General features: G+C 44.7%; 1 protein-coding gene across 2 annotated transcripts; it reads right to left on the bottom strand.

The window, feature by feature from the left end:
• Nucleotides 1-6001: 6001 nt before the first annotated feature.
• On the bottom strand, nucleotides 6002-11822 carry nptx2a (neuronal pentraxin 2a). Of its 2 annotated transcripts, none has more exons than XM_076996827.1 (5): nucleotides 10937-11822; nucleotides 9979-10219; nucleotides 9289-9533; nucleotides 7065-7244; nucleotides 6002-6647 (listed from the first exon to the last, which is right to left on the bottom strand). In XM_076996827.1, exons 1-5 carry the CDS (start codon nucleotides 11390-11392, stop codon nucleotides 6420-6422), a joined length of 1350 nt encoding a protein of 449 aa, XP_076852942.1. In that variant the 5' UTR covers nucleotides 11393-11822; the 3' UTR covers nucleotides 6002-6419. The 2 variants fall into 2 exon arrangements, with proteins under 2 accessions (XP_076852942.1, XP_076852943.1); XM_076996828.1 differs by having other exon boundaries at nucleotides 9979-10213.
• Nucleotides 11823-12073: the final 251 nt, after the last annotated feature.

The raw sequence follows: 12073 nt of genomic DNA, 5'->3' as shown, positions 1-12073 counted from the left end.
GGGGGATTTATATATAAAAGTGTTTCTATGAGAAAGTATAGGCATCAATTTTAAAGTTACCTCTCTGGAGTGTGTATTTGAAAAATAGTTGAAGGCAGCTTTGTTCCCCGGCGTATGGCTCTTGGTATAGTTGAAAGCTTTAATATCCCCACTCTTCTCGGTGCATTTAGTCTTAGGGAGAAGAAGATCTCGTTGTAATCTGGTTGATTAAATGAGAAGGTTTATTAGAAAAGTCTTGCGAGATGCTGCTATGAAGATCTCTCAAGCTGGACCAACAGAAAGCCTCTTCTGGCCCAGGAAGTTATCTGGAACGTCGGTTAAATTGTAAAGCTGTGGTTTTAAACATGGTCACAGCCTAATTGGTTTGATTTAGCTTCTCAGGTTGCTGCAGTGCACAAATCATAGGAGATAGTTGTTGTTGTGATAGTGTCATTTTAGCCCATTGTCACCGTATTAATAATTTCAATGAAAGAGAGAAAAAGGGAGAGAGAGAGAAAGTGAGACAGAGAGAGTGAGGAAGGCTGCTGTTTTTGTTATGGTGATGATGTGTGGTTGTCAGAATCTCAATAGGTCTCTCTTCTTGATGTGGTATGAAATATTCTCCTTGTAGAAGTGCAGGTGTCACTCAGCCTGGAATAAAGATGATGTGCGTTGAATGATAGAGAGAGGAGGGAGCTGCAGCTATGCTCACTATGCACCTCCAAAACACACTCCATCAAACCATTAATTTGGTTTGAATGCTTCTTCGTCTTCTTCTTTTACTCACTCACTCACTCACTGTTGCTCAGTACACACACACACACACACACACACACATTTCTACAAAAGCATGTTTGCAGGGACCGATCATCTCCAGAGAACACACTGAAACCAGAGTAGAAATACATATTGAAATGAGATCATTGGACTATGGGCTCTCTGGCTGCTTGAAGAGATGTCTTCGCCCAAAGCCCTCCCTCATATGATTCTGTTCCTGTTTCTCAGATTGTGTCTGTACAAATAGAGTCTACAGGGGGATTCTACTCATGAGAAGTTTGGGAAAGAAACTGTACAGGAAAGGAAAAAGCAAAAACTCACTCATGTAAAAAAGCAAAAAAAAAAATCACTCATGCTTATTTTTGGAACTCTTGTTGAATATTCGCATAAATGTTACAGGACTACAGGAATACATGTGCTAGATTTACATTCATGGAGGTCACAAACTTATAATTGAAAACCAATGGATGAGTTTAAGTGGCTGACTCCCAAATCAGTCAAATTATACCAGAGGGAATGACCAATGAGGAGCAGAGCACAGCGCCGGCAAGGCCCGCCTCATACCTCTACATGTCAAACACATGGTGCTGTCCACTGACCTTGATAGTTGTTTGGCTTGCTTTGCCTTTGCTTTTGCTTTATTCTTTTACTCTGATCTGGGATCAGTGTTCTCCCGCTGAACAGCGATTCTTCTCACCATGGCCTGGAGCAGAGAGCTTGATCATGAGCACCGCAGTAAAGTTCGATACGTGTTCTTCTCCTGGGAGGGAGCGCCTCCCGCTATCTCATCATAATACAGTTAATGAAAATGCTTTTCCCTTTAGTCATGAACGGAGTAAGAAAAAAAGCTCAGCGTGCGATTAAGGGACGGCCGATGGAAGCTGTAAGCGAAAGGTGCTATTGTGCACCTCGAACCGTTCAAGGTTAGAGAGAGTAGCCTGCCAACTGTGGATACTTACAAAGGAGGTGCAGGAGAACCCCTTTACCTGGTTTCTACTCCAAGCTTTATTAATTCGCCAGTAAAATTAGAGCTATGGTGATTCAAAGAAACATGCCATGACTCCTGAATATTTCCATATCACGTAAAAACACACAAACAGTTGTACAACGAAATGGCTCATGTAACACCAACACAATAATAACAACACATTAGCTTCCATATTACTTTGTTCTTCACTGTATGTGAAGATTTAAAAATAAATTTGATCAACAGTGATATTTGAATAATTGTATCTTTGCACTTATCTCTGGTCTTATAATTTGCAGCACTGTTTTATGAGTTTGTTCAGTAGTATTTGTGACCACAATATGTGTGTGAAAAGATGGCTACCCACTTCTCGTATGGGTTGGTCCTCAATTAACACCTACGGAGCCTTTCGAGTCCCCTGCTGCTCGGATAAGTGGGAGAAGCGTGACATTTGCCTTGGTAGTAGTGCACAGGCACGCAGGCCTGCTAGCACACTGCCATCTATGCTTCAGCCTGACCCACTCCGTCAGAGACCTTTGGCAGCAGTTACAATGATGAGATCTTTGTTCGAGCCAAAACTGCCCTTTGTGTAGGTCCAACCCAGCTGGCATTAAAACTAATCAGTCTAAATGGCTTTTGGAGCAGATCGCTCCCCCTTCCTGATGGAAGGCGGACGATGTGTAAATGTCAGGGCAGGAAGAGCTTAAGCCTGCGTGTATTAGTGAGGGTTAGCGCTGTGTGTAAGATCACCTCAGGCCTGCTTCATTTGCACAGTGCTGCTTACCTGTGTCCCAGCAGGTGGGGGATGGGCCTGGGGTCCTTAATCCATGTAATGCTCACATCCACCACCAGCCACAGCTGTAAACGGAATGCCACTGAATGCTTCCAGTAGATGTGATTAATGCAGGCACTGAAGCCCCGGGATTATATCAGTTTGAACTGTATACTATTATTAGGTGTGGTGTGGTGGTGATTTATGGTTACGACAGAGCTATGTTATGCATACGTTGGCTGGTGAGGAGACTAGGTGGAAGCTACAATCAGGGCTGGGGCCATAAACATGCTAACCTGGGGCTCCCCGCGGGGTGAACACTCCCTGCACACTTAGCATCTCCACTGTCTGCAGGTGCAAAATCACCTCTTCTCAACTTTGCAGTTTAAATTTGCAGCAATTCATCATCACTCTGTCACCTTAAACAGGTTAACACTAGCATTAGGGCAAAAAAAAAAACCAACCCGGGGAGCGATGGTGTTCTAAAGCAAGCTGCCTGGATCTTCTGAAAACTAATTTAGTATAAATGAATCTGTTTGAACACCCAAGATAGGCCGAGATACATCAGAACAGCACATGATGTAATGAGAGTCGATAGAGGAAGAGAAGAAAGGTTCAGAGATGAAAAGCAAGCAGCTGACTGAAGCAAAAGTAGGTTCTAAAGCTCAGTATTATTATAGTTTAATGAACTGCTAAATAAATTGTTCTGCCAAATAGGATTTTGAGTGATCATTCAGGGACTTGGGACAGTAAGGGACAGATTTGGGTGAGAGAGCATAGAGCGTCGTCTCGACGAGCTGATACGACGACATCCTTGAGTTAACAGCTCCTCCTCTATGGTAGCTAAGCGCTGACTGGTTGTGTAGAACTTCGGCCATGACGTTTTTCGGCTGCCTCTGTTGCAGTCAAGCGTGGCATCCTGCTAATGATTGAATGTTGGTTTCGCGTAACTGGTGCTTAACTGCTGCTTATTACTGGTATACGATCACCATCTAAATGCATTCGTGGGCATTACCAGAAGCTACCAGGAAACCATGTCCCACTGAGGGGTCCAGAAATTTTTACACTATTTTATTGGGGGTGGGTAGTCTTTTCTTTTTAATTAAAATATTGGTACAGCAATTGCTGACCTTGACCAGTTATTGCACCACTACACATTATTTAATTTGTCATTCATTAAATTTTTTTATGGTGTATGGCTAAACTGTGGAGTCGAACTGTTAAAAATAAATAAATAAATAAATAAAAAACAGGCTGATTAAAATGTCCAGAACGCCCCCATGCTGCTTTTATTGGACTGTGTGTCTCCATTTTCCTCCTAACTTTTGGGCACATTTAGGTTGTGTTCCCCTGCAGAAAAATAGTTTCTCACTGAGGGCCTCTTTACCACCCTCTGGTCTCTGTGGCATTCAAAATAATTGCTTGTCAAAGCAGCCTAAGTGCTTTTGCTATGCTAAAAGTGGGTCGCCAGCTAATTGATATGAACTCAGCTCAGGTGACAAAGCAATTACTCGCCGCACGAGAAGCTTGTAATCGATGACAGTCACGAGCATGACAGCAGGAATTTAGAAGACTATATTACACTACTCATAGTCCACAGATTTAGTTTTTTTTCGTTTCCCCGTGTATCCTTGCCAAGCTGAGGATTTGGGGCTGTTGGTAATATTTAGCAGCAGAACAGAAGAGACAGGGAAAAATTGCTATTTATGTCCAGTTACAACTCCCATGCCCAAGCAACATGGCTCTGACAGGCAATTTGACTAGAGATGTGTCAGGCATCATAGAGGTAATAACATCTGGAGTCTGGAAAGCTTGACAGCTGATCAAACATCCACTTCATGCGCAGGAGTGGCAGACCGAGTGGGCCACACGCTTCTGTTTGATTTCCCAGATTCATATCGTACTGTTTCTGTGAGAATAATATCTCAATAACCATCTGTTCAATGCGACACGTTCACCCATGTCCTCAGATAACACATTACAGTACATTTTCACTCTTTTCAGAATCATTTATTGGGTTCAAAAAGCTATTGAGCCACACCTCAACGTCAAACTGAACGAGAAGTTTCATACGAGGAAAGAGAGGCAGAGCCCAAATCAAAAGCACTCTCAGTTTCATGTCTTCAGCCTAGCCATGTCATGCTGTACTCTCAGTAGAACGACTGCTCCCATTTAAACACAGAATCCTTGACAAATCAAGAGACCACAGGTGGCGCTTAGAGGCCATTGAATTTTTTCACATGAAATTTAAATTCAAATATTGACATTTTAACTGAACGGATAAAAAAAAAAAAAACACAAACCGTTTATATTTGAGAGTTTTCCCCTTGAGTAGATACAGTAACGGATTTGAAATCACATCCAAATGAAAATGAAGAGCAATCACAGCAGTACTTCTGATCCACTGCAGCACTCTCCCTCATAAAGGACTAAAGTAGTAGCATCAACTTTCTGCCAATTAGTGGGTCCCATACATTTAAGAACAATATATACTACAGAGAAGCCTTGGGACTCTAATCTTAACTCCATTCTATAGCCTGTGAATGTCCTACATTTTAACAGCTAGATACAAAACTGACAGGCATAGTGGTGTAGTTAGGGCATGGAAACATATACGAACAGTACTGAAAGCTTGGTGTACATGGACTGATATAATGTAGCGATCACATGGCTTTACTTAAACATTACTACACAGTGCATTATGTAGTCTAAACCGATCGAGCATTAACGGACTAGAGTAGAAAAACAATGCAGGTTCCTCTCTCAAGCGTCAAGAGGAGAACGCATTCAACCTTGCTGTCGTTACGAGAATGCAAGTAGCATCTCTTTCATCAAGAGTGTTATTACTCACTAATACTTTTGATTGTTGTCAGTGCTTTGTGCTAGGGTCTCAGCGATTCTGAAACAAAACTCTGATTATGTACATGTACTATTAAGCAAGTGTTCTAAACGTACTACTCCTCTTCTGCAAAAGCTTACTCACAGTTAATCCACGGTAACTGGTCAGGGTGAATTCCCTGGACTTCACAAAACTCACAAAATTGCATTGAAAATTCCACAGCGCCTACTTCCTTAGTCAATCCAGGGCTTTAGATGAATAAGGGTCATCATTCAGCTCCACACCTACACACGCCCCTGCCCCTCCTCCAGTTGCTTCCTGCGGATGAGGCATGCTGGGAATTGTAGGCCGGTCTTTGGCAGTTTTGCTTTTATCCTCACCGAGGTGTGGAATATCTGCTGAAGACGGGACCCGCTCAAGGGTGAGCAGTTTTAAGAGTGCAACGAGAATGTTCCTCTCACACCGACTGCGTCCATGGGCACACGTATGCACTCCCACATAAACGTGAGCACTCTTGTCACTTTTTGGGTACGAAGACGACTTTGCATGTTTGAAGTTATTCATTCATACATAATAATGCAAATATTTCTGTTCGAGCCCTCTATTGTGGTTCAACTCCTTTTGACAACATACTTAAAAGTTCTTCTCACAAGGGGTACAAGACTCAAAACAAACTTCAGTTTGGACATATGGGAATTCTAAATTTTGTGATTGCTTTTTTGTAGAGGTTTTTTTTTATAAACTTTGAAAGACATGTGCAAGACAAAAGCATACCTAACATCACCAAGAAGCCAAAGGTTGGATGTACTCAGATGTTTTTAACTTTGATTTAAAAAAACAATGAAACACCCTGGCATTTACAGTTATCACACATATCACAGTTACTTGAGTCGTTGACCTTGCAGACACTAAAACTTTCAACAAAACGCAAAACAACCAAAAGGGGGATTCAGCCAGAAGAAACGCCCATAAGAGCAGCGAATACTATTTCGTCCAATCACCTTTGCCATCCACGTCCCAAAGCAGCATGTCGAGGTGTGCACCTCCATAAAGACTCATCAGCTCCGCGCGGGGTGGGCTGACTCTTACGAGTCGAAGAGGCGGTCCTCGCAGATCTCCAGAGCAGCTTTAGAAGCTCCCCCAAACACCTCCACGTTGCCATCAACCCAGGGCACGATGTTGCCCGGCATGTAGGCGGAGCAGTTGGCCATGCCCGAGATGTCTGCGGGCCTCAAGACTCGGTCCCACATGTTGAAGTGACTCAGCTCGCCGACGAAAGCCTGCGTGGCATCGAACCTCCCGCCAACCATGTCCTGCATGAACCAGGGGAGAGAAACTGCCCGTCAGGCACATTTTTTGCAGCCAATCACGACTCAGAGATTCAGGTGCTCATCTGATGGCTTCTTCCTCACATTTCATTTTGCTATAGCTCCCTAAATGAAAACTCGTTCTACTTTAACTTTGTGTCTATGTACTATGTACTGAACAGACCAAACGCAGTTTGGTTATCTAATGTTTCATTTAGGTTCAATGACCCCTGCGTACCATCTCTTAGGAGCAGAAGATTAGTCTCTGCTCACACCGTGTGACATGACCGTGTGAAGACAGGGCGGCTGGTTCACAAATAAAGAGGGATGACGTCTTTTAATCATCGCGTGTGAAGACTCACTCTATTTTCTTTCCACCAACCCCCTGAGGTGGGCTTTGTGTGTCTCTCCCTTTGCTCTTACCTGTTCCTGACCCAGTATGATCACTCCTCCAGGTTTAATTGGGTGCCAGGGGGCCAGGTTCTCCCCAGTGCCCAGTCTCTCACCGTCCTGATAGGCCTCCCAGAAACCGTCCCTGGTCGTCCAGGTGATGCAGATATGATGCCATCGCCCGTCACTCACAGACAGAGGCAGCTGAGCCACCTGTGGTTTAGCAGGACAGTGAGTTCATTTACGTTTAGGTCTTACACACTGGCATCATGGTACTATCGAACGCTGGTGAACAGACTCACAGTATAATACTACGGAAAATAAGAAGTACAGTAAAATGAATGCAGATACAATGCAGGACCGTTACTGTGAATATCAAAAGGAATTGCAGGGTAAATATACCCACAATGCTCAGTGCTGTAGAAGGAATAAACCAGGTCAGGTTAAGATTATTCTGTAGTTTTTTTGTACCCAGTAAGCAAAGCCCCACCATTACATTTACATCTTTCAACCTAACCACTGAATCAATGCTCTCTTATCTCTTCACAAGGTGTTGTGAGACTGTGATCTGTGTGTAATTCTGAAGTGTATGCTGCGGAAATCAATACACCACAAGGAAGATGGCCGCCTTGTGGTCACCAACACTGAGTGCCAGTATCTACCCCTCTTACTGTTGTATGTTGCCTTGGTCAACTCCCTCTTGTAAACTAACTTCTTACATAAAGTCAACAAGCAGTCCTGTTCCAGTAGATTAAAACCAAATGCTCACAGATGGCTTAGAACCTCAGAGATGATCAGTATATTCCTCCATGATCTATAAGCACGTTCCACAAAAGGACTGAAACTTCGATAACTGCGAAATGTTACTATATAAGCACCTTTCTCTTTTATCCACCAATGAGGTGTGCCCCTTTTGTTAGCGTAAGTGTTTTGTAATCTAAATCCCAGTGAGGACACATTAGAAAGGAAGTGATTACAGTCAGAGCCTAAAGCTTGAATATGGAAAGGTAAAATTAGTATGGGGTAAGGCAGAATAGAACATTTGTAAGTAGAGCAGGATGTACTGCAGAAAGGAAAAGCGCTAAAGATGCACTTGACAGGTAGTCTAATCAGTCAGCGAGGCAGCATCTCTCTCTCTCTCTCTCTCTCTCTCTCTCTCTCTCTCTCTCTCTCCCTCTCTCTCTCTTTCTCTGTTAAGCCCCCAGCCTGTGCACACACACACAGAGACACTCGCATGTATAATGCATGCTGTAGCAGGGAGCTCTAGGGCAAGCCGCCTCTCTCAATAAGCTAGAAGAACTGACACAACTCAGGAAACGTATCACGGGAATTAGTCAGGCAGCCAAACGCGCTCTCTCTCACACTCTCTCTCGACCCCTAGGTTACGTTCAACAGGAGCCAGAGACACAGAGATCTAATGATTTCCACAATCCATTGGCGAAAGACTCTCACAGAGAAACGTAATATAGAAGACAAGAGGAGTTTGTGTTTTAAGAAGGATTAGTATTTAACCGGCTGGGAAACAATATAAGAAAAATGCCTGACCACTGTCTGTCAAAATTCCTGCACTTGGTCAAATTCGTTCACTGTTGCAAATGTGGGATTTATTCACCCAAACACATTGAGAGATTTATTTTCCATTTCCTTCCCTGATACCTCCAGTGTAGCATCCAGAGGGGGAGCTTAACTAGGGCAACATGTTGCATTCTGTTGGGCAGGTTTAGCCTCTCGGGAGCCTTTGGTTGTCCTGCGCCCCCCCCCCCCCCCCCCCCCCCCCCACCTGGTGCAATCAACATGCCAAACCCATTTTGCATTAACAAACAAAAACGAACATAGCTTTGAAAGTTGCTTTTGCCATCTCATTGGTTTTTTTGGCGAACCACACTTTGCAAACTGGACCACACCAGCAGATTTTTTTGTGAGTGAGGCCAATGTCATTAGCAAGCACGGCAGGACTGGCAGAAGCTGTGACGTAAACACACTTGAAGTGATCGCAGAGCTGTACTGGCAAAACACAACGCTGGGCAGAGGCAGGCGACCCTGCCTCACAGATACAGCCTCGCAGTTACGAATGCTGCATTCACATTCAAGCTTTTAGTTCTAAGTCTATAATTCTAGAGCCAGCTACACGGTTCGAACACAGCTACAGTGACCCCTGGAGCAATCTGGGGTTAAAGGTTTGATGTAATTACAATGTACTTTTTCTAGACAAAACAGACACACATTTGCAGCTCTGCGGGCAAAATCAGCAACTCACTTTGTCGTTGACGAGCAGCTCGATGGGGTTGTTGCCCCATTCTATCAGCACGATCTCATTGGCCTGTCCGGGGACACCGTAGGAGAACGGAGTCCCAATGCCAGGACTTGCGCTTGACTTGAGCCACATGCAGACGGTGAAGGCGTACATCTCCGGCAAGCTCTTCTTGATACGGCCATACAGGTAGTTGGTGCGCAGGGGCAGAGATATCTTGAAGTCCTCTGGAGACTTAAATGCATTGTTACCTGTAAGGGAAAAGAGAAGAATGTGGAACAAATTCGCTACTGCAGCAATTTCAATGATTTGGTTGTTCTGGACCAGATAGGCTGGTGCAAATAGCTGCATGATTAAACAGGGCAGACCAAGAATCACTACAATGCTAGTGCCACAGGGTCAAGTCTAATCCCTTGTCTCTATTAGTAAATTGGTCCTGTTTGTGTACACGACCCTGTACTTGATATTGAAAATGGTGACGCCAGACGGATGAACATTTCATTCAACAAAGCGAATATGGAAACAGCTGGCTGCAAATGCTGAACTCTTTTATACACAGCTTTATGCAGCTTTCCTGCCAGGCCTTGGCTTGGGCCTCCATTTAAACGCCCATAAATCACACATAATCGCCCCTGCCAGAGGGAGACAACACAACAGCATGACCAGTCAGACACGTGCGTCTGCACTGCCACGTACTTCTCTCCAGCTCAGCGATCCTCTCCAGCAGTGAGTTGAGGGTGGTCTCCGTGCGCTGGCGGTGGGCCGCCGTCTCGTTGTACAGCAGGCTCTTCTCCTCCTTCAGCTCCGTCACCCTGCGCAGGAGCTGACCCTCCAGGTCCCCCAGACGCTGCTTCAGCAGGTCCCGCAGGTCGTCGGGGAGGGCGGCCGTCACCCCCGCCACGCCGGACACGTTGGCGCGGTGCTGATGCTGCTGTTGCTGGTGGGGGGGGGGGGGGGGGAGGGGGAGAGGAGAACATGACTCGGGCCCTCGGGGGCACCGCGGCAGGCCGGGCCAACTGTAACCCACCAAGCCACAGCACCCAAAAAACTCACGTCGTATTTTTCTCTAGCGGATGCAAAGGTGATGAGTCACATGCTCTGCAGTCTCTGAGTGTGTGTGCAAGGAAGGGAAGAGGTGTGTGCATATGTGGATGAGCATGAATGTGTAGTGTGTGTGTGTGCATACACCTACCCGGCATGCTCTATATTCTAACCGTTACTGATCACCATAGCTTAAGGTTAGGGTTTGTTTTTTAGCGCAGTCAAGCCCTTATAGAATAGTAATACGTGCATGTGTCTGTATGCATGTTTGCACATGTGTCAGAGACCGAGAGAAAAGGAGAGAGATGGACAGAGAGTGAATGAGAGAGACATAGAGATAGATAGAGACAGAGAGACAGAGAGAGAGAAAGAGTTAGAGATAGAGAGAAAGAGTTAGAGAGAGATAGACAGACAGAGAGAGAGAGAGAGAGAGGCTAGAGTGAAGAGAGAGCATGCCCAGAAAAGGTCAAACTTGTCCTTTAACATGGTGCGGATTGTTAATAGAACAGATTCCATTAAAAAAATGTGAATTTTATTTATTTATATAGACAACACGACTGAAATATTTAATTAATTGAACCGTTAAAAATACATTGTCTGCGGTGTATTTTACCTCCAAGTTTTCCAGACGCTGCTTCAGAGTCTGCATGGTCTTTCCCAGCTGATCTATGGTCTCGGTGGGGTCGCGCGGCAAATCTCCCATCGTGATTTTACTGTAGTCCTTCCTCCTCGCGCCTCCTCGCGACTTACCGTCTCGTGCATCTTGAGCTGCAGCTTCACAGCGAGAAAGTTTGGAGTTAAGCTCTTTGATTGTGCCCTGCTGACTAACGATGGTCTCTTTCTGCTGCAGAATTGTCTCTCGGAGTTGAATGATTGTATTCCTGAACTCTTCCTCTTGTGGGCTCGTACTTTGTAGCCGGTTGGTTGTTTCCACCGGGCAGCTGATATCTGTGCCCGCGGGTACAGCCGTGCACATGAAGCGATTGCCCTTAGGTTGACCATTGGCTCGAACCACCTTTACACTCCCCAGCGCGCAAATGTATAAAAGTCCAACAAAGAAAGTAATCATCTCGAATACAAGTGAAACCAAACGGAAATTAGTTTGAAACAGTTTGTATTTGTTACACGCACATGTAATCTGTTTATTCTATCTGAGGGAGAAAGCCCATTCAAATGTAAAATATGGTTCCGTTAATTTTCCGCTCCTGCGTCTTCACATAAAATCTGCAAGAACACCTCGTTTCCGTGGACTTCGAAAATAATCACAGTGCATTTGAAAAAGTTATTTGGAGAAAATGCCCCAAACAGGTGTTTTCCAGGTAATAAACGTTAGCCCTGTTAGATTTCTTGAAACGATGTTAAACCTACAACTAGCAAGCCATACAGAGAAAAATGAAATTAGATACCGTGTGGGATAAAAAGCGTCTCCGTGAACTCGGCGTGATCCGCGCGCTCTCCCACCTTACAGTGATTCCGCCAACAGTGGTGCTGAAAGGACAGCTCCCGCGCTCTAATATATTATGGGCTACGGCGCGTCGCTGGGCTGGATGGAGCAAACGCGCGAACTGACTGAGGTTCAACTACGTCATTTAGTCCTGCGAGTCACAAAGCAGGATTTAATTTTGGTCGAGGGCATATGCTGAAGTCAATTCTGCCAGATGCAGACTTAAATGAGGTCACTTTTAAATCAACGCTTTAAAACGTGTTATATAATGTTTTAAAATGTGTTATAAATTGCTTCCATAGCTAT

The sequence above is a fragment of the Brachyhypopomus gauderio genome, chromosome 2 (genome assembly GCF_052324685.1).
Source record: "Brachyhypopomus gauderio isolate BG-103 chromosome 2, BGAUD_0.2, whole genome shotgun sequence".
NCBI lineage: Eukaryota > Metazoa > Chordata > Actinopteri > Gymnotiformes > Hypopomidae > Brachyhypopomus > Brachyhypopomus gauderio.
The sequence above is the reverse complement of the archived record's forward strand: the minus strand, read 5'-3'. Positions and strand labels throughout refer to the sequence as shown.